This window comes from Ylistrum balloti, unplaced genomic scaffold (genome assembly GCF_031769215.1).
Source record: "Ylistrum balloti isolate Yb309-2 unplaced genomic scaffold, AGI_CSIRO_Ybal_v1 Utg371930, whole genome shotgun sequence".
NCBI lineage: Eukaryota > Metazoa > Mollusca > Bivalvia > Pectinida > Pectinidae > Ylistrum > Ylistrum balloti.
In genome coordinates, this window is record NW_026782947.1 from 25,243 (window position 1) to 48,692 (window position 23,450).

The 23,450-nt window shown below is 35.7% G+C and overlaps 1 protein-coding gene across 3 annotated transcripts; it reads right to left on the minus strand.

The window, feature by feature from the left end:
- Window positions 1–72: 72 nt before the first annotated feature.
- LOC132563936 (cartilage intermediate layer protein 1-like) lies at window positions 73–15,495 on the minus strand. 3 transcript variants are annotated; one of them, XM_060228690.1, is made up of 18 exons: window positions 15,160–15,495; window positions 13,033–13,080; window positions 12,516–12,593; window positions 11,190–11,237; window positions 10,894–10,941; window positions 10,377–10,454; window positions 9,051–9,098; window positions 8,755–8,802; window positions 8,238–8,315; window positions 6,913–6,960; window positions 6,617–6,664; window positions 6,090–6,167; window positions 5,578–5,745; window positions 5,007–5,171; window positions 4,406–4,699; window positions 3,475–3,583; window positions 3,034–3,191; window positions 73–2,622 (listed from the first exon to the last, which is right to left on the minus strand). In XM_060228690.1, exons 1-18 carry the CDS (start codon window positions 15,455–15,457, stop codon window positions 473–475), a joined length of 3,990 nt encoding a protein of 1,329 aa, XP_060084673.1. In that variant the 5' UTR covers window positions 15,458–15,495; the 3' UTR covers window positions 73–472. The 3 variants fall into 3 exon arrangements, with proteins under 3 accessions (XP_060084673.1, XP_060084674.1, XP_060084676.1); XM_060228691.1 differs by lacking the exon at window positions 11,190–11,237; XM_060228693.1 differs by lacking the exons at window positions 11,190–11,237; window positions 12,516–12,593; window positions 13,033–13,080.
- Between the last annotated feature and the right edge of the window lie 7,955 nt (window positions 15,496–23,450).

A 23,450-nucleotide genomic window follows, 5' to 3' on the forward strand; every position in this document is an offset into this window, starting at 1 on the left:
AACAAGAGGTTCCTGGATATCATATCTGGAAACTTAAAAAAAATGACAATATATATCGAAGGTGAGGTTTATAACTAAATGGCTATGGAAATGGAAACGAAAGTTTATTTTTAAAAAAATCTTGAGACTGTTTGTACAAGAGTTTTCACAAGAAATGAAGTACTCAAATTGTTCATCGATAAATGAAAATCAATGGTTTTGAAAAATACACTCAGTCCTGACAGTCATGCAAGTAATCTGGTCTCTACAGTGATCTGAAAAGTTGGACTGTTCAATGTGCGTCTGTGATGACGCATTGTCTTGTTTTAATTAAAAAGATTTGATTTAGAGAACGCGACGTAATACACCCAATCATTACGTAGTGAGAATAACATTGTTATATACTTTACATTTCATCATGTTCAAATTCATTTTGCAGCCTTTTTTGATGATCAGTTTAGTTTTTATCCGAGTTTAAACAACGCTTGTTAACTTAGATACACGTAAACCTGAGAGCAGGGTCAACGGCAGCATTCATGCTGGGGTTGGTTTCATCTGACGGACTTTTGACGCCTTTCTTGCACATGTTCCGAGTTGTCTCCCTTGCCTTTTCCCAATCCACGGCACCATACATTAGTGTTTGCTCATATATGTAGATCCCATGTTCTTCTGTGTCGGGAATAAACCATTCAGGAGATACGGTTCCGATGTTGCTTGATCCAGTATTAATATCATGTGATTTGATTTCGCCTTCCCATGACACAGTACATAATCGTCCTACTGGGGTTATTGTTACTTTGGTATAATCGTGTTGACTTTGAGATCCAGTTGATGAAATAAGGTTTTTGAATAACGGAAACTTGCCACTGCATTTGTACTCTATACAAGCCCCACTGTTCTCCACATATTCCTGACGAATTCCCAAGACTGTATCTTCTATTCCGCTATTTGTGCCTGCCTTACTTCTGATTGAAAAGGAAAGATTTTCAGATGTGCCAGTTACTTCTATTTTTATCATACAGATTGTGAAATCAGACATTTCGAGAGTTTTTTTGTGTGGATACCACAACTTCGGTCCGATGTCATCTGTGTTTAAGGAACGTTCATAGGCTTCACTTGGATCGATATTCAAGAGAGTAAAATCGGCGAAGTTCGAAGTTGAACGTTGGTAGAAATTAAACACGTTTATTGACGTTAACGAACCATACTTCCTAAATGGACCATCACCAGATAGCAGGAATTTGGTTTTTACGCCAATGGGGTCCGTTGTTGTTTCATAAGTCAGACGGGAACGTGCAGACTGTGTTAGTCCACTAAGTCTGGAAATACCCGGCTCATATTCTTTCCCTCTTTTAAATACTTGGATATAACCCCACGCATCACTACGGCAAAACGTATATTGCAACCCATCACTGTTGCTCGAAGATTCCTTGACCGCTGTGACATATTCTGCGTTTCTGCCAGGATACTTTTCTCCAGGATACGTCATGTGCATCACTCGTACGGTGTAGCCGTTAACGGGAATATTGTTCCTATCCTTAACGGCGGTTCTTAAGTAGCATCTGGAGAACCCTCTATAACAGTCTAAATTTATTGCCTGGAATGCACTGACTTGAACTTTTCCTACGAGATAATTTTTCGCAGTTTGTCTCTTACGTCGTTTTGATGTCTCCACGACTGTGGGTCCAATCTCTTCCCATTGCCCGGTCACGGAGTTCAGTCCCCACAACTTCACATCGGTAACATTTCCAGAATATGTGCTCTCAACAAGTGCAGCGTCCAGCTTGATGGTAACGTTTCCAGCAATATTCACTTTGTTTCCAGATTCATCTGAAAAATCCATAACGATAACGCCAAATGTTTGAAGATCCTGTGTTTCACCCTCTGCATCGATGAATTCGAACGTGCCGGGAGCGGATGAAATACTACTCAGGTTTCTAGGATCAAACATGTTCATACTAGCTTTCACCACTCCGTTATAAGGGTTTCCCGACTCGTCCACGAATGAGTTCGATGGTAAGATCACCTCTGATACGGCCGGCATTCCGCTATAATTGCCCATCGAAATTGTGTTTTCAACATCTGTGGAAATGGTGATCGGAGGGGCAGCTTCCATCATTGTAATCTGCCGATAAACCGGTCCTTCCATAGAATCCGAAAATGTAATCAGTCGTGTAGTGGTCAGTAGGGTTTTGAAGATTGTGTCCTCAAAAGTCATTGCTACACTCAATGTACCGGCAGGTACGGTAAACGAAAAAAGTCCAGAAAATGTAGTCCTGGCAACCGAGGAACCATTCACGTATATTGTACCGAGGCGTAATTTGACGCCAGTATTCAGTCCCGTCACTTGTCCCTGTATCGTAATATCAGTAGACGAACATTCTCCACATGAACATCCTGTGATGATGATAACCTGCAGGCTGTAGTCATTACACCGGACAGTCCGTTCTTCCTCGGAAGAAGGAAGGCAGCAGAACTTTTTACTAGGTCCACAAAGCCCCTCCTCATTATTGTCACCACGGCATGTCTTTTTGGCGCATCCTCCAATTTCATACAGAGTTGTGCCATCAACCTGTACGCAATCGGAAGGAAGACTTATTTTTTTCTCCTCGTAAGCTTCCTCACAAAACACGGATCCTGACGCTGTGAAATAAAGTAACAATCTTTATACTGGAGCAGTTACTATCGAATTCATTTACACGAAGACTATTGCAAGTGTACAAGGAGAATCAAATTAAATCAGAAGAGTAAAAGTTTTCTTCTTTATCGAAACGGGAACAAGTTGTACAACAACGGAACCAACAGGGAAACTAATGAGAATGAAATAAGTCATGTTTCAATTAGCACGTTCGAATTATCCCAACATATACAAGTTACACTGTTATTAATTACGTCACATATGACTGACTATAAGTGTAATGCATTAATCAAGGAAATCATTAATTAAACAGAAATCCTGTATATATTTCATTTACAAATTAAAAGTACTTGCATCATGTTGGCATCACCTGATCCTGCCACTCCATCAAAAACATACCACGAAGGTTGACTTACATTTGACAGTGAGCAGAGCTGCAGAGGAGTACACAGCCCCAACAGGACTGTTGGCGCGACATTTGTACTGGCCACTATCGCTCGTGGTAACGTCATTTAGTGTCAAGTTAAATCCATCCGGGTATTTTGAATCGTTAATTAATACTCCGTCCTTCATCCTTTAACGTTACAAAATTGGATCAAAAATTAAATTCACATCAAAGAAGTAGCTCGTTGAAACATTTTTTTACGAAATTGTGCGTGATCGTCAATAAAGACAACTTTTATCAGCATATACTGATCTTACCGTCAAGAGTTTCGAAAAAAAGAACACTAGAATTTTAAACAGTTATTACTTTTGTGAAATTGATTTTATATAATTCAGGCTAGTCCATCAAATTACCAAGTATGGCTCTGGGTATTTACAACATTACATATAGTTTAATAAATATATGTGCGTACCATTCGTAGTTAGAGATGGAGGGATTGCCGTAGGCTTCGCAGCAGAACGTCACATTTTCACCCTTGACACGAACACGAGGTTTTGGATTCATACTAATGGCAGGGTAAGCTGCAAGAAATATGAAAGGTGTTTTTTTATTCACATGTTTAACATATTTCTCAATAAAAAAAGGCACACGCGAATAAAACCAGATGTCCGGAAGAGTAAACGTCTTCTACTTCATCGATGTCACCCACCATGTAAATAAAACTAACGGCCATCAAACACATTCAGCTTCATATCGCACAAACAAATAGAATAATTCTCCATGAAATCGCTATGACGACCGTAAATCTTCCCCATAATTTTCATCAACCTGCATCTTTCGAAATCCTGCGTTACAAGTTTGTCCGTTGACGATTTCTTGTACGGAAACGTGATACAGCCTCTCGAGTATTGACTCAAATGCGATATGTAAATACCATATGTAGAGGATGCAGGTGTGATGCTCTCAAGAAATGGAAAATTCACTATAGGGTAATTTAAATTATCACGCTTTTGTGACCTGTTTGATAATTTTCTAGATAAATTCATCCTGGTATAAAGGTTAGCCAATAGACGGCATGCTTAGTTCCCTTAGGTTGCCAATAGTCTGTTGGAAGATTTTACTTTTTTGGAGTAGAAAGCTCTCATAACTAGAGAGCGAAGTCGTGTACAGCGCGGACAAATCATGTGTTATATAGAGGAAATGTTTTTAGAAGAGAGTGTTTAGTTTGGTCAAATGTTCTTTGGAGTTCTTTAAAATCCACATACTATATACAAGATCCAGTTTTTTAATAAACAATATTAGGTTTAAATATATGAGGGTGTCTGTGACCATAAGTGAATTACAGTATATTCTCGACTGGAATTTAATGTAAAAAACAAGAACAAATAAAGGGGAAAATGTACCTATGAGCGACATCTGAACCGTAACACTGCTTTCTGTAACGGCGACAGTGACGTCAGCGTAGCCAGCCCTGGTGATGATAAGTTCAACAGCATCACATGTCGTGACCAACACAAACCCACCAGTTTTATTGCTCGTTGCTAACGTCTTGTAAGGAACACTAGCGTGTGCGATTGTTGCCTCGTCAAGTGGAACGTTGACATGGTTACGCACGATTCCCTGTACAGTGTTAGAAGTACACTCACAAGCAGTACAATCAGCGTTCAGCGCACCAATCGGACAAGTCTGGGAACAGTCTAGACGGGAATCAAAACCAAACGATATTTCGTGATTCAAGAAATCTAGAATCTAAAGTTTACCTCATTATGTAAGTGACTTGACTGATATTGTACACAATATAAGTGATATGTTCACTTAACCTGTTGTAGCCAATGTGCTTTATCACACATCGGAAATTTTAAAAAATGCTGACAACATGTTTCGTTCTCTTTAAAACGTAACTATATACTATAATTGATACAGGTGACACTGTTTCACTCTACAATTGATAATCTACTTTTCTCTATACCTTATAATGATATGTTTGTATGAAATTTGTGTTACCTGGACAGTTCCAAGTGCTACAAGTCTGGGACTGTGTCGAAGTTCCCACACAGTTCAGGTCCGAAGACGAGGATTTCTGACAAACTCTTGTCCTTAACTGGGTACCACCTCCACACGTAACGTCACATTCACACCAACCTGACCAAGTGGTCCAAACACCGTACACTGTAGATCAACAATACTATTGATAAGATAAGGTAACAACAGCGAAATTATCAGGTATACTCACGATGATTATAACTAACGTCACCATAATTTTCATCGACTTCCATGTAGCCGTGTTGTGACCTTGAGAACAACCCCTTCAACATGCGACATGGAAGCACTAAAGGTAGGGGAAGGAAGGTAGTTATTCCTTAGAAAGTAAAACTTCACCGCTGTTACGGGTTAATCGAATTATCATGTTTGACACGCAGTTTAGCGTAACAACAGCTGTAGAAAAAGTATGTTTTATTTCAAATTCTACCGAGAACAACACCTAAACCAGTTCTTTTGTATAGTATTGGTTACAATTGAACACTATATATGAATTGGTATGTGAAAAGATAGAGAGATAAGGTCATGGGGTTACCTGGACAAGTGGTCACAGAACACGTCGTTGTCTGTACATATTCTCCCTGACAGACCGGGTCATTCGCAGATGTCCTAAAACATGTCCTATACCTTGTGTGGTACCCATTCCCACACGTGGCTCCACAGGTAGTCCAAGATCCCCAGTTGTTCCAGGTACCGGGAGTTGCTGTTGGGTTTGATATATATAAATATACAAATATGGGTATGTTATTCACTGGTGTTTGCAATTCTACTGAAATATATCGAAAGTTTCCACAATTTGAACTATAATGCTTTCTGACAACTGTACTTTAGAAAATCTAAATTGAAATGATAAGTTATTATCACATTTAAGATCCTACAATGAGCAAAACAAGTGTTATAATTGATATATGTTTGAGATGAAAATGACCTTACTGCCTTCTCTTTCTCCTTTTCCACTAGATTGACCTTCTAAATGGATTGTTATTGACATAAGAGAAGAGCAGTTTAGAAGAAGCGTAGAGTCGATTTTATTATACTGTATACAACCTGGGGTTAAACTTGTTGTCCCAGAAGTGACGCGGGCTGTTGTCTCTTCAGTGCCATGCATATCATGTGTAGGAGACACTGCAAATGTATATCAACGATAGACAAGGGAAGAAAGGCAAGTTTGTAGGATTACGAATATCAAAAATGATCTACATGTTATCATGGAAACAAACACCAATAAGTGTAGGGAAACCTAAGAATCGGGAATACTTATCAATTCACTGACTCGTTCGTAGACTGTCTCAACTTAAAAAAATGCTGGATTGATCTTAATATGACGTGATTATTAAACTATAACATGGTACCACTGAATGACATAAAAATATAATACGGACAGTGTGAAGACACTGTTTAGGGAAGAGCTACTCATCTGGATAGAGAAAAATAGATGCCACAGCAAATTATGTCAGCTCTTTTTTTGTTTAAAGATTGCAGTAGTGCTTGATAATATTGCATAAAAGACACATGTGAATAGCACCAGTAAATATGATGATTTGAGACAATATGATGAAACGTTAGAGTATTACCTGGGGTTGTAGAAGTTCCTTCAGTTGTAAAGGTTGAAGGTGTAATGTCTGAAAAAGTCGCACAGAAGATGCATAAATACTATATATATTAATGTTTTAATTATTATCCTGTTGGTGTCTTACTCTTTTGAATGATTTCACCAGTAATTTGATTACATGCGTGACTGATTACAGCGTGTGTCCTGTGTTTACCTTGATATTTATTTATAGTGTCCGTTTGAAAGTTGTTTTTTAGGAAGAGTAAGGCGTATACATTATAGTCAGTTTACTACTAAATGTCTCCCGTGTTAGTTTACCTGTGGTTGAGGGACTTGCTAGCACTTTAGTGGTTGATGTTGTTTTATCTAAAAATGAATAGTTCATAGGTTAGGCACAACGATACATACATGTTATGTCTACTTATGAGTGAACATCATAGATAGTGTCGGTGCTAAATTCTTGAATTAACATCGTGAGGTTTCATAAGTAGTAATTTGATTATATGCTGAACTGTTTACAGTGAGTGTCCTGTGTGTCTATTTGTAGTGTCCGCTCGAATGATGTTGTTTACGGAAGACTACAATTAAAGTCAGTTTCATATTGAATTTTCCCCGACTTAATTCAAAATTCTACTTGTGGTTCAGTGATACGAGATAAAATGAAAAAGTAATGTAAAATAATAACAAAATAATAGAAAATGGGGGAGGGGTGGGAAGAGGGGGAAAGACTAAAAATAAGCAAGCAAAAAAGTATCTGATTAACGCTAGATTACTTACAAATATACAACAAAATACAGCAAAAACACAAATAATATAGACATCTGAGACACAATATCAACAACACAATAAAATACAAATAGCTGGTAATTATGAACTCGTCAAACATTAAACTTAAATTATCCTGTCGATGAAGAAATTAAGAAATAGTATAGACAATAACTTTAACATTAACCTCTTAATATTATTATTGGAGAAAAGAAACAGGCCAGTAGCAAAAGACAGAATAATTACTAGTGAAATTAACCTGTGTTATATAGTAAATTTGGTAAGTCAAACAATATATACATCATCTTGCATTGATCAGATTTTGAAATAATCTTCAAGATGAAGTATGTAGCACTGAACACGGAAACACAGTATGTAAATAACTGTGTAAAATAATACCATTGTTTATGGGCTCAAGTTGGGTTTAATATATATAAATATACAAAAATTGGTATGGTGCTGTGCAAAATGGAGTTCTGTGTTATGAAAATCGAATAACAAGTCAACGACAAGATTCTAGATTATATGCATCAATCACACATGAAAAATGTTATTCGCTGGTGTTTGCAGTTCTACTGAAATCTATTTAAAGTTTCCTCAATTTGAACTATAATGCTTTCTGACAACTGTACTTTAGAAAATCTAAACTTGAAAAGATAGGTTATTATCACATTTAAGATCCTACAATGAGTTGTAACAACTATCAATAAAACAAGTGTTATAATTGATATATGTTTGAGATGAAAATGACTTTACTGCCTTCTCTTTCTCCTTTTCCACTAGATTTACAGATTGACCTTCTAAATGGATTGTTATTGACATAAGAGAAGAGCAGTTTAGAAGAAGCGTAGAGTCGATTTTATTATACTGTATACAACCTGGGGTTAAACTTGTTGTCTCAGAAGTGACGCGGGCTGTTGTCTCTTCAGTGCCATGCATATCATGTGTAGGAGACACTGCAAATGTATATCAACGATAGACAAGGGAAGAAAGGCAAGTTTGTAGGATTACGAATATCAAAAATGATCTACATGTTATCATAGAAACAAACACCAATAAGTGTAGGGAGACCTAAGAATCAGGAATACTTATCAATTCACTGACTCGATCGTAGACTGTCTCAACTTAAAAAAATGCTGGATATGACGTGATTATTAAACTATAACATGGTACCACTGAATGACATAAAAATATAATACGGACAGTGTGAAGACACTGTTTAGGGAAGAGCTACTCATCTGGATAGAGAAAAATAGATGCCACAGCAAATTATGTCAGCTCTTTTTTTGTTTAAAGATAGCAGTAGTGCTTGATAATATTTCATAAAAGACACATGTGAATAGCACCAGTAAATATGATGATTTGAGACAATATGATGAAACGTTAGAGTATTACCTGGGGTTGTAGAAGTTCCTTCAGTTGTAAAGGTTGAAGGTGTAATGTCTGAAAAAGTCGCACAGAAGATGCATAAATACTATATATATTAATGTTTTAATTATTATCCTGTTGGTGTCTTACTCTTTTGAATGATTTCACCAGTAATTTGATTACATGCGTGACTGATTACAGCCTGTGTCCTATGTTTACCTTGATATTTATTTATAGTGTCCGTTTGAAAGTTGTTTTTTAGGAAGAGTAAAGCGTATACATTATAGTCAGTTTACTACTAAATGTCTCCCGTGTTAGTTTACCTGTGGTTGAGGGACTTGCTAGCACTTTAGTGGTTGATGTTGTTTTATCTAAAAATGAATAGTTCATAGGTTAGGCACAACGATACATACATGTTATGTCTACTTATGAGTGAACATCATAGATAGTGTCGGTGCTAAATTCTTGAATTAACATCGTGAGGTTTCATAAGTAGTAATTTGATTATATGCTGAACTGTTTACAGTGAGTGTCCTGTGTGTCTATTTGTAGTGTCCGCTCGAATGATGTTGTTTACGGAAGACTACAATTAAAGTCAGTTTCATATTGAATTTTCCCCGACTTAATTCAAAATTCTACTTGTGGTTCAGTGATACGAGATAAAATGAAAAAGTAATGTAAAATAATAACAAAATAATAGAAAATGGGGGAGGGGTGGGAAGAGGGGGGAAAGACTAAAAATAAGCAAGCAAAAAAGTATCTGATTAACGCTAGATTACTTACAAATATACAACAAAATACAGCAAAAACACAAATAATATAGACATCTGAGACACAATATCAACAACACAATAAAATACAAATAGCTGGTAATTATGAACTCGTCAAACATTAAACTTAAATTATCCTGTCGATGAAGAAATTAAGAAATAGTATAGACAATAACTTTAACATTAACCTCTTAATATTATTATTTGAGAAAAGAAACAGGCCAGTAGCAAAAGACAGAATAATTACTAGTGAAATTAACCTGTGTGATATAGTAAATTTGGTAAGTCAAACAATATATACATCATCTTGCATTGATCAGATTTTGAAATAATCTTCAAGATGAAGTATGTAGCACTGAACACGGAAACACAGTATGTAAATAACTGTGTAAAATAATACCATTGTTTGTGGGCTCAAGTTGGGTTTAATATATATAAATATACAAAAATTGGTATGGTGCTGTGCAAAATGGAGTTCTGTGTTATGAAAATCGAATAACAAGTCAACGACAAGATTCTAGATTATATGCATCAATCACACATGAAAAATGTTATTCGCTGGTGTTTGCAGTTCTACTGAAATCTATTTAAAGTTTCCTCAAATTGAACTATAATGCTTTCTGACAACTGTACTTTAGAAAATCTAAACTTGAAAAGATAAGTTATTATCACATTTAAGATCCTACAATGAGTTGTAACAACTATCAATAAAACAAGTGTTATAATTGATATATGTTTGAGATGAAAATGACCTTACTGCCTTCTCTTTCTCCTTTTCCACTAGATTTACAGATTGACCTTCTAAATGGATTGTTATTGACATAAGAGAAGAGCAGTTTAGAAGAAGCGTAGAGTCGATTTTATTATACTGTATACAACCTGGGGTTAAACTTGTTGTCTTAGAAGTGACGCGGGCTGTTGTCTCTTCAGTGCCATGCATATCATGTGTAGGAGACACTGCAAATGTATATCAACGATAGACAAGGGAAGAAAGGCAAGTTTGTAGGATTACGAATATCAAAAATGATCTACATGTTATCATAGAAACAAACACCAATAAGTGTAGGGAGACCTAAGAATCAGGAATACTTATCAATTCACTGACTCGATCGTAGACTGTCTCAACTTAAAAAAATGCTGGATATGACGTGATTATTAAACTATAACATGGTACCACTGAATGACATAAAAATATAATACGGACAGTGTGAAGACATTGTTTAGGGAAGAGCTACTCATCTGGATAGAGAAAAATAGATGCCACAGCAAATTATGTCAGCTCTTTTTTTGTTTAAAGATTGCAGTAGTGCTTGATAATATTGCATAAAAGACCCATGTGAATAGCACCAGTAAATATGATGATTTGAGACAATATGATGAAACGTTAGAGTATTACCTGGGGTTGTAGAAGTTCCTTCAGTTGTAATGGTTGAAGGTGTAATGTCTGAAAAAGTCGCACAGAAGATGTATAAATACTATATATATTAATGTTTTAATTATTATCCTGTTGGTGTCTTACTCTTTTGAATGATTTCACCAGTAATTTGATTACATGCGTGACTGATTACAGCGTGTGTCCTGTGTTTACCTTGATATTTATTTATAGTGTCCGTTTGAAAGTTATTTTTTAGGAAGAGTAAAGCGTATACATTATAGTCAGTTTACTACTAAATGTCTCCCGTGTTAGTTTACCTGTGGTTGAGGGACTTGCTAGCACTTTAGTGGTTGATGTTGTTTTATCTAAAAATTAATAGTTCACAAGTTAGGCACAACGATACATACATGTTATGTCTACTTATGAGTGAACATCATAGATAGTGTCGGTGCTTAATTCTTGTATTAACATCGTGAGGTTTCATAAGTAGTAATTTGATTATATGCTGAACTGTTTACAGTGAGTGTCCTGTGTGTCTATTTGCAGTGTCCGCTCGAATGATGTTGTCTACGGAAGACTACAATTAAAGTCAGTTTCATATTGAATTTTCCCCGACTTAATTCAAAATTCTACTTGTGGTTCAGTGATACGAGATAAAATGAAAAAGGAATGTAAAATAAGAACAAAATAATAGAAAATGGGGGAGGGGTGGGAAGAGGGGGGAAAGACTAAAAATAAGCAAACAAAAAAGTATCTGATTAACGCTAGATTACTTACAAATATACAACAAAATACAGCAAAAACACAAATAATATAGACATCTGAGACACAATATCAACAACACAATAAAATACAAATAGCTGGTGATTATGAACTCGTCAAACATTAAACTTAAATTATCCTGTCGATGAAGAAATTAAGAAATAGTATAGACAATAACTTTAACATTAACCTCTTAATATTATTATTGGAGAAAAGAAACAGGCCAGTAGCAAAAGACAGAATAATTACTAGTGAATTTAACCTGTGTTATATAGTAAATTTGGTAAGTCAAACAATATATACATCATCTTGCATTGATCAGATTTTGAAATAATCTTCAAGATGAAGTATGTAGCACTGAACACGGAAACACAGTATGTAAATAACTGTGTAAAATAATACCATTGTTTGTGGGCTCAAGTTGGGTTTAATATATATAAATATACAAAAATTGGTATGGTGCTGTGCAAAATGGAGTTCTGTGTTATGGAAATCGAATAACAAGTCAACGACAAGATTCTAGATTATATGCATCAATCACACATGAAAAATGTTATTCGCTGGTGTTTGCAGTTCTACTGAAATCTATTTAAAGTTTCCTCAATTTGAACTATAATGCTTTCTGACAACTGTACTTTAGAAAATCTAAACTTGAAAAGATAGGTTATTATCACATTTAAGATCCTACAATGAGTTGTAACAACTATCAATAAAACAAGTGTTATAATTGATATATGTTTGAGATGAAAATGACTTTACTGCCTTCTCTTTCTCCTTTTCCACTAGATTTACAGATTGACCTTCTAAATGGATTGTTATTGACATAAGAGAAGAGCAGTTTAGAAGAAGCGTAGAGTCGATTTTATTATACTGTATACAACCTGGGGTTAAACTTGTTGTCTCAGAAGTGACGCGGGCTGTTGTCTCTTCAGTGCCATGCATATCATGTGTAGGAGACACTGCAAATGTATATCAACGATAGACAAGGGAAGAAAGGCAAGTTTGTAGGATTACGAATATCAAAAATGATCTACATGTTATCATAGAAACAAACACCAATAAGTGTAGGGAGACCTAAGAATCAGGAATACTTATCAATTCACTGACTCGATCGTAGACTGTCTCAACTTAAAAAAATGCTGGATATGACGTGATTATTAAACTATAACATGGTACCACTGAATGACATAAAAATATAATACGGACAGTGTGAAGACACTGTTTAGGGAAGAGCTACTCATCTGGATAGAGAAAAATAGATGCCACAGCAAATTATGTCAGCTCTTTTTTTGTTTAAAGATAGCAGTAGTGCTTGATAATATTTCATAAAAGACACATATGAATAGCACCAGTAAATATGATGATTTGAGACAATATGATGAAACGTTAGAGTATTACCTGGGGTTGTAGAAGTTCCTTCAGTTGTAAAGGTTGAAGGTGTAATGTCTGAAAAAGTCGCACAGAAGATGTATAAATACTATATATATTAATGTTTTAATTATTATCCTGTTGGTGTCTTACTCTTTTGAATGATTTCACCAGTAATTTGATTACATGCGTGACTGATTACAGCGTGTGTCCTATGTTTACCTTGATATTTATTTATAGTGTCCGTTTGAAAGTTGTTTTTTAGGAAGAGTAAAGCGTATACATTATAGTCAGTTTACTACTAAATGTCTCCCGTGTTAGTTTACCTGTGGTTGAGGGACTTGCTAGCACTTTAGTGGTTGATGTTGTTTTATCTAAAAATGAATAGTTCATAAGTTAGGCACAACAATACATAGATGTTTTGTCTACTTATGAGTGAACATCATAGATAGTGGTCGGTGCCTAACTCTTGTATTAACATCGTGAGGTTTCATAAGTAGTAATTTATTTTGATGCTGAACTGTTTACAGTGAGTGTCATGTGTTGTTTACGGAAGACTTCAATTTAGGTCAGTTTCCTATTGAATTAAATTGAATTATAAGAACTCGTCAAACATTACACATAAATTATGCTGTCGATGAAGAAATTAAGAAATAGTATTGAGACTGATTTTACCATTAACCTCTTAATATTATTATTGAATACTGTTACTGTTCAGGATGAAGTATGTAGCACTGAACACGAAATAACAGGATGCAAATATCCATGTAAAAATAATACCGTTGTCTTTCAATACACTTAAAACATTATCAACATTGATTATTCCACCGACTCTGTCAAGCAACGCAATGGAGGGAACAATCTACTTATTTAGTTTAGTATTATTTAAAAGAAAATGTATTGGTATGATTTTCGTTTTTGCTGTAACAAATAAATATCAATAGATAATGAGATGGTTCATGTTCATGGGGAACATATCTAAATAAATCCTAGTTAACAAATACGCAACTGTTCAAAACGACAATGTACAGATTAAATGACCGGCAATAACATTTAGCAAATTATGCAAAATACAACATCATCATTGGTATAAAATACAGCAATAAATATCACAGATAATTTGCTTTATTTTAAACATTGTGCAAGAAACACACAAGTGCATATCACCTTAAAACACAAATTTAGAATTAGACACAGTAGAACCTAATAGTGAATTTGACTGCATCATAAGATGGTAAGATCTTCTAGGACTCGACAGTGGTGTTAAGTGCCTAAAGTTTGAACCATGAGGGATACAGATATCAATGACGATTGATAAAACGTCATGCAACATTTCTATGAGACATTTTAATAATATCATTAAGATCACGCCTTAAAACAACGTTCAATGTCCTAAGCGAAACCAATCCAGAACAAACACTTGTGTTTTTAGTACTGATATCTTTTCTAACCCGAACAAACTAAGTTTTGCATTAATGTATTGTCATCCGTATTTTATACAAATAACAGCAATCTGTTGACTGACTACTTCTGTTTTTTTTCTGTTCCAAATATATTGCATCGTTGAAGAACAAGAATAATGTTATTCCTGAATTTTTTGACATAAATGACAAATGAAATTAAATGTGCTATCTGAGGGCAACATGTTATTTTCTGTTTTTAATGTATATCTTCAAAAATTGCCAAATAAACACGTTTTTCAGATATGATTTATAAACAAAAAAATGTTTAAAAGACAAACAAATCCAAAGAGACGGTACGAAATACAGGAATATTGATGGTAAGGTATGCCAGCCATACATGGTTTACATAAATCTGATAATTTCTTCAATGAAAGAACCACAGCACGAACAATATTTTCTATGTCAATCGATTACTGAACGACGTGAACACGACTTCTAAATAAATATGGACCATACCATCGCTATAAAATGACATCATATTCTTCTCCATGTTTCTATAACTCCTATAATTTCAATATTTAGTAATTGGTTAGGCATTTTATATAAATCATAAAATATCTTATATGTGTACAGTATTTGAATTACTCATTGACGACGTACGACCTGTCATACATAACTTTTCTTGTAGGGAATTTGTTGATAAATTAACCTTATACAGACATAATTTCAAACACAACAAACACGTGTAACATACCCATTCCACGTGGTGGCGGATTATTTTTGTTCGCTGTCTCCGGGTCCTGTCCGATAATCACTAATGCCACTGGTATTGCTGCAATCAGGCCAATCACCATGACAATCGCAGCGACGATAAGACATATTTTTAAAGGATGAGGAGAAGACACTGGTTCTACGGCGATAATCTCTAACTTTTCTGAAGGCTCTCTTTGTACATCAACGGAAGTCTTACCGGCACTTAAACGCCGGTACTTCCCGTAGGAAAGCGTATCCATCGCTAACGATTGGTCTCTATGTTCAATTTTATACCACATTTCCTTTCTTTGTTGACTGTCATACAAATGCACTGTAATAATTAATCAAGCAGCTAAATTAATTCACATTACATCTTAAGCGTCTAAAGCAGTTCTAAATATTTAAAAACGTGACAGTCTTATATAGACTACGAAATTTGTAAAGACAGGGGGTTGGGTCTAACATGTAAATTCCGACCAGGAAGAAACTATGAAGTTCGTACATACTCAAACTTATACACTGTTCTGATAGACTCTGATATGAGGATACTGAAGCACTAAATTCCCATTGAGATGTATTGTTTTACATTAATTTATGATATCAACAAGGAAGTCATATGCACGTTTGTAACTCAACTGCGATATTTGTAAAGTACATTGATACAATCATAATTTTTAAATCAATTGTGACTTTTACCATGTACATGGATACTAAAATTTATAAAAAAAAATAAGGACTGTACAAAAGACATACAAGTGAATAGCACTTTCTAATACAAATATATGTTAGATACAGTAAATCCACATAATGAATTTAACTGCATCATATAACTATTTCTGCCTTCTCGGACTCGTCAGTGATGCTATATCATACAACTGTTTCGTCCTTCTAGGACTCGTCAGTGATACTATATCATACAACTGTTTAAGTCCTTCTAGGACTTGTCAGTGATTCTATATCATACAGCTCTTTCGTTCTTCTAGGACTCGTCTGTAATGCTAAGGCCCTTAATTTTGAAGTCTGAGAGGCGACTAATGAAAATCCAACATGATCGAAAGAAGGGGCTGCAGACTGCTAATTAACTTCACTTCGTAATTTTCATGTATCAGATAAAGGGCCGGTTTCCAAAACGGCCCCTTCTCTGATTCAAATTTCCTGTTGGTGGTGCATTGCCCATGCCGTTATGGTCACAAATCTATAAAGTATAAAGATTTAGGTCACTTGGTTTGTTTTTTTATGGCTCCTCAAAGTTGTACCTTTCAGAAGCTAAGTGTTGATAAAATGTGCACGTTATGTCAAATATAAATGAAAATCTAATCAAATGATGGTCACCGTAAAGAATACATTCATGGCATAATTGTGACAAAAAATCATGTTTCCATCGCGCCATTTGGCTGTTTTATGGAAGAAACAATCTCAAAAATGCCATTTTCGACGATAACATTTTAGACACAAAAACTGTGTTTTTTAGAGAATACACCCTTTTATAACCAATTTTTATCCTATTAGATAGTACGTAATATGCTATTGATGAGAGGAAAAATCATCAAAATGTAAGTGGTGGAACATTTTCAAATGTTGGGTTGAATTAGCCTATGGTTGAATTGCCGATTTTTGACTTTCTTTAGATAATTAACAAAAAACGAGAGTATTTGCTCGGTATCTTGAAAATATGTACACAGATATGAAAAAAAGTGAAAGAAACACTTTTTCATAAAAAAAAATCCAAGATGGCTACTTCACAAGTCCCCGTGGTTGAAGACATTGGCTGACAAATAGACAGAACAACAAACAAAACGTGTTCCTTATGATTTTGGTTGGTTTTCGCATTTACGGGCGATTGTATAATACCTGTATTTATAAGTTTGCTTAGTCACATGGTAACGGGGATCTTTCATATCGAGCCCCAAACATACTTTCGACATATGCACTCCGTTGCCGCATGGAAAACTATTTCAAGTTTTGTCGGAATTTCTTTACCTGTGGTTGTAATGGTCGAGGGTTTTCCAGCGTCCTGTAATACCCAAGGTAGTACAAGATACTGGAGATGTGCGCACACATTCCCATCGTTCTCTCTCCAACTGGGCACTGGCAGTAGTAGTCCTTTATTGGGGCCTCAACATCGGGTGAAACGGTGAACCGCATCCAAACGTTATATTTCGTTTGGCTTTTGTGTCGAGAATGTATTTGACATCGGAGAAGGTCTGGGGAGTGCTGGTAAAGCCACACCTCAGTCTCCGTCATCACTTAAATGTTCGGCGATGTAACCAGGAGCCAGAGATATCTGATACGTTCCACACGTAATGGTTCTCAAGTAATCAAGATCGAGACGGGGAAACAGTACGGAAGATGCATCCATCTTGACAAACTCGGACCTTGCCCGTCTAGATAGATCCGGATCTATCTTGCCTCTCTGAGCTAAACCATTCGGTGTTGTCAAACGGTCCTTCATACGTTCAGCCATTAGCCTATCTTTGGCATCTGTCTCTGGAGATCTCTGGTAGATCGGTCCTCTAATACCATTCAGACAGGCTGTGACGGTTCGAAGCAAAGCCTCAATGACATTGATAAAGCTGTTAGACACCAATTGCGTTCGGAAGAACGTCCAGTATTTCAGACGACCATGATAGGATTCCACAATCCACCTCGATTTGGTGATAGTTCTGTCAAGATTTGCTTGGACGTCAGAATGTTGACTTTGACGGGGTTTCAGGTATGACGGCATGCTAACATTGAGGCCAGAGGCTTCGACAACTGATAGGACATCTCTAAAAACTCGGTCAACGACAACGTTGTTGTCTGGTTGTAGCCAAGTTACTAGCTTGTCCATGACTTTTGTTGTAATTGTAGCATCATTTTCGCTGCCAGTGAATGGTCCTACGGTGTCCAGAATGTAGCCATCTGGTAAGGCGATGCTCATGAATTTGACATAGTTTCTCTTCTTCTGGCCACAGTGGGACATTCTCTGGAGCTTGTGGTCGGAGCTTTTCTGGATATAAATATAGGTGCCATCTAATATGGCAGTGGCTTTATCTCCAAAAAATGCTTCTGAAAAGACAGTATTGTGCCCGAGCAATTGTTCTCTTGTCAAGTGATCCGGACCTAGAAATTGTGGGACTATCGATGTGTCTAATGCCTGTACTATGGAGTGGAAAGTTGTGGACACACTTGACTTGGAAATTCCAAAAAGAGAAGAACACTGACTCCAGAAAATGTCGGTTTTCAGTTTTACCCAGATCAGTAATAAAGCATCGTGTGTAGTCTTGGTATATATACCAGATGATAGATATGGGGAACAGTGCGAGTGGATTTCGAGGAACTGATCTTTGGACCAACCTGTCCAGGCCATGCATGCCGAGTCATCAAGAGAGGAAAAGCTTATTGTAAACGCAGACTGGTTCTGTGAAAGGACGTGCGACACCTCTAGGAGGTCATTAATGATTTCGGACGATTTTAATGGTAACTGAGATTCCAAGGAACCTCTACCATCAAGGACAACCTCTGTAGACGGATCTAAGTCGTTACCAATAAGGTGAATGGAGCAGACGCGGGATGAGGTGGGACACCACAGTTTGTGTGAATAGATCAGGTGATGTCTTGCACGTTTTGGTAAGACTGATGATTTTGTTCCATTTTTTGGAAAGGTAACAAGACAGAGACAGCATTTTTTGTGTGAAGATGATCCATTCAAAAGATCATGAAGGGTCAGCAACGGCAGGATATGGGACGGGGAGTCGTCTTCTTCCTCGATTTCCTGGTTCTGCTCGGGTTCAGGTTCAGGCTGATTTTTGTTCCGAAGATACTTCATGTAGCACTTTTGGCAAATAAATGCTTGTTCTTTGCTGACATCAATCCTTGTTGCACCAGCGTATCTAGGAGCCATTTATATTGTGGACTATTTACATTTCGTGCACTTCTGTTCTTATTGCCACTACGTTTCTTGAAGTATACTTGACACTCTTCTCGAACACATTTACTCTCCATCTTGAAACAATAACGATTGGTTTATGAAGCGTCGATAAAGTAACAAAATAGCAAGCCACCGATGATTGCTGTAAACATCTAATACTTAGTAGTTTGGTACAATTATGCGAAAATGTGTGATAAATAACGAACAACTAATTACACAAAATAACAGGACAATATAATAAATCACATTCAATACCTTCAAGAAGCGCAGAATTGATTGATTACTTAGAACAAAATAAAGTATTTCATATGGATAATATATCTATTCGATGTGGCGTGGTCGGCAGGCACAAAGAAAGTGAGACAAGTCAGGGTCCCAACCCTGACAGAGCCACAACGCTTTGGAGATGGGACAATAAAATAAGGAAATTGAGACAAGAATAGCTAGCGTCGAGTGAATGATTTCGTAAACGTATAGACAAAGACAAGAAGATACGGATAAATGTACAAGGCCCCACGATCAGAAAATTCAGAAGAGGGCAGCTTGAGATAGAACAGTATTCATGTATCAGGGTGTCCTCAGCGTAAATCTTTATATCGATACTATTTATTTAGTCGTTACACATCATAAAACTGTCATGAAAATATCCGCTCTGATATTCAATATAACTTTCCCCTTTTCTTTCAATTTACAACCACATTCAGGCGGCGATATGAGAACGTTCCACCACATGGGATTAGCTGATTTTTGGTACAAATATGAAACAAGTAAAGCTCTATCCGATTGTCTGATGGAAATTTGCATCCAAAACTATATAACGGGAGAAAATTGCAAATTTATGGCATTTTTCTTCATAATTGTGTCTCTCCAAGTGCATTTTCATCCGAGAATATTTTTTTTTTATGTTTTATGAATAAACACGATGTTTTGGAAATATTTATCAAAAGAAATTTATACTTTGTTGCGAATTACAATTTCGAGATAACCTTTTATTTACGAACTTATGTCTTTGATGCTGAAATTGACAACTTTATAAAAATACATTTTCACTGAAATTATGAAATCTGGGTGTCGGAAAGGTGTAACATTATTTTTCGGAAAAGAAAAAAACAGTAGTTGAGCTAGATAAGAAATTATACGGGGGCAGGCTCCTATGGAGAATTAACATTACTGGAAACAGGCCCTTTAGAACAACGTCAAGTACATGTATATATTCTAAACCATGCCACTATTCCAATTACTAGAAACGTGACAGTCAGGTAACGAGCAGGCCAACATTATCATAACCATAATCTCACCCTAATAATAGTATAATATGGTTGCATTCTTGGAATTAACTAATTGCGTTCGTTCCACAGCACAAGTATTGAAAAGTATACATAAAATCATTGTTGAATCTATTTACACTGTGTGGTCATTTTCTAAAACAATATTTACCAGAGCACTACAAGTAAGACTAGAATACATAACAACTTCCTTGTTAAATCTCATTTACACATACTTAATAAGAGATAAGTTTGAACAAATATGATACTAAAGCATGTTACAAGGACGAAATATAGAATAACAAGATATTTACAGCAACAACATTCATAACAGATAACACAAACAAGGAAGTCATATGCACGATTGTGACTCAACCTCGAATTTTGTAATGTGTATTGATAATTAATTTTATGCTGATACATCCAAAACCTTTACTTTTTAAAATCAATTGCGATTTTTATCTCGTACATGAATACTAACGTAGATAAAAAATTAAGGACTGTAAAAAAGACACAGGTGAAGAGCAATTTTAATACAAATTGAAGAGTTAGAAGAAGTAGAGAGAAACAATAAATTAACTGCAGCATATAGTTATTTCGTCGTCCTAGCACTCGATAATGAAGCTTTATCATCCAGCTATTCAGTCCTTCTAGGACTCATCAGTGATTCTATATTATAGAGCAGTTAAGTCCTTCTCGGACTCGCTATTGAAGTTACATTATACAATTGTTTCGTCCTTCTCGAACTGGTCGGTGTTGATATATCATACAGTTGTTTCGTCCTCCTAAGACTCGTCAGTGCAGCTATAACAAAAAGCTGTTTCTTCCTTCTAGGACTCGTCAGTGCTTCCATATCATACAGCTGTGTCGTCCTTCTCGATCTCGTCTGTGTTGATATATCATACAGCTATTTCGTCCTTTTAGGACTTGTCAGTGTTGATATATCATACAAGTGTTTCTTCAATCTCGAACTCGTCAGTGATGCTACATCATCGGCTGTTTCTGTTTTCTCGGACTCGTACGTGATGCTATATCATATAGTTATTTCGTTCTTCTCGAACTCATTGTTGATAGTGATATATTAAACAGCTGTTTCGTCCTTCTAGGTCTCTTCAGTGCAGCTCAATCATAGAGCTGTTTCTTACATCTTTGACCCGTTACTAATGCTACATCATTCAGCTGTTTCTTTCTTCTTGGACCCTTAAGTGATGCTATATCATACAGTTTCTTCGTCCTTCCCGGACTCGTCAGTGTTGATATATCATACAGCTGTTTCGTCTTCCTAAGACTCGTCAGTGCAGCTATACCAAACAGTTGTTTCTTCCTTCTAGGAATCCTCAGTGTAGCTATATCATACAGTTATTTCGTCCTTCTAGGACTTGTCAGTGAAGCTACATCATGGAGTTTTTTCTTAGAAACGAAACAGCTGTATAATATAGAAGCACTGACGAGTTCGATGAGGAAACGACTGTATGATGTAATTTCAAGGACGAGTCCTAGGTTGAAGAAACAGTGGTATGATATATAAACACTTACAAAGAAAAGAATACATAAAATAAATATTGAACCTTAACATAAAGCTTATGAAACGTTCATCATATAATCATTCAATTAAACAAGAATTATCTGGTGAAGGTTTTCAAACATTCCACATGTTTAAGATTGTACAAAGGCACATGAATGAATAGGACATTTCAATACAAATTCAGAGTGAGATAAAATAGAGCAATCCCTGACCAGCAGAACAGTAACATATATTGTTTTATCTTTGCCAGGTAAAAACACCAACATCTCAACGTAATCCTGATCCAAAGTAAACTTCAATAAACCTAGGAAAAATGTGAATAAAAGAAAGATTTGCATGAAACTCCTTAAAAATTACAAGTTGAATAAAATAAAATATTCCGAAAGGGTATGTAACACCTACCAATGAAAACAATGTTTACGACAACGGAACAAACGGGCAAACTAACGAGCATCAAACACGTCCAGTGTCATATCGCACAAATAGAATATTCCGCAATGAGACCAGTATGTCGACCGTCAAACATCCCATGATTTTTATGAACAAGCATATCTTGAAATCCAGACGTTCTGCATTTGGCCAGTAATATTAGTCATTTTTGCACTTCATGTGAGCAAAGGACCTGTCCGGATTTCTTGTTTTCAGTTAGATTAATATGAGTTATCTCCCTTGGGTATCCTAACGTTCCGTCTGCACACTTCAGATTGTATTGGTTATTATTTATTGTTTGTGTATTCCCGAGGATGACATGATGGATGTTTCTGTGTCCCTCTCATTAATTTGAATATTTCTATATCCCTCTCATTAATTTGAACGTTTCTATGCCAATCTTATTAATTTGAATGTTTCTGTGTCCCTCACATTAATTTGAATATTTCTATATCCCTCTCATTAATTTGAACGTTTCTATGCCAATCTTATTAATTTGAATGTTTCTGTGTCCCTCACATTAATTTGAATATTTCTATATCCCTCTCATTAATTTGAACGTTTCTATGCCAATCTTATTAATTTGAATGTTTCTGTGTCCCTCACATTAATTTGAATATTTCTATATCCCTCTCATTAATTTGAACGTTTCTATGCCAATCTTATTAATTTGAATGTTTCTGTGTCCCTCACATTAATTTGAATATTTCTATATCCCTCTCATTAATTTGAACGTTTCTGTGTCAATCTTATTAATTTGAATGTTTCTGTGTCCCTCACATTAATTTGAATATTTCTATATCCCTCTCATTAATTTGAACGTTTCTGTGTCAATCTTATTAATTTGAATGTTTCTGTGTCCCTCACATTAATTTGAATATTTCTATATCCCTCTCATTAATTTGAACGTTTCTGTGTCAATCTTATTAATTTGAATGTTTCTGTGTCCCTCACATTAATTTGAATATTTCTATATCCCTCTCATTAATTTGAACGTTTCTGTGTCAATCTTATTAATTCGAATGTTTCTGTGTCCCTCTCATTCATTTGAATATTTCTATATCCCTCTCATTAATTTGAACGTTTCTATGCCAATCTTATTAATTTGAATGTTTCTGTGTCCCTCACATTAATTTGAATATTTCTATATCCCTCTCATTAAT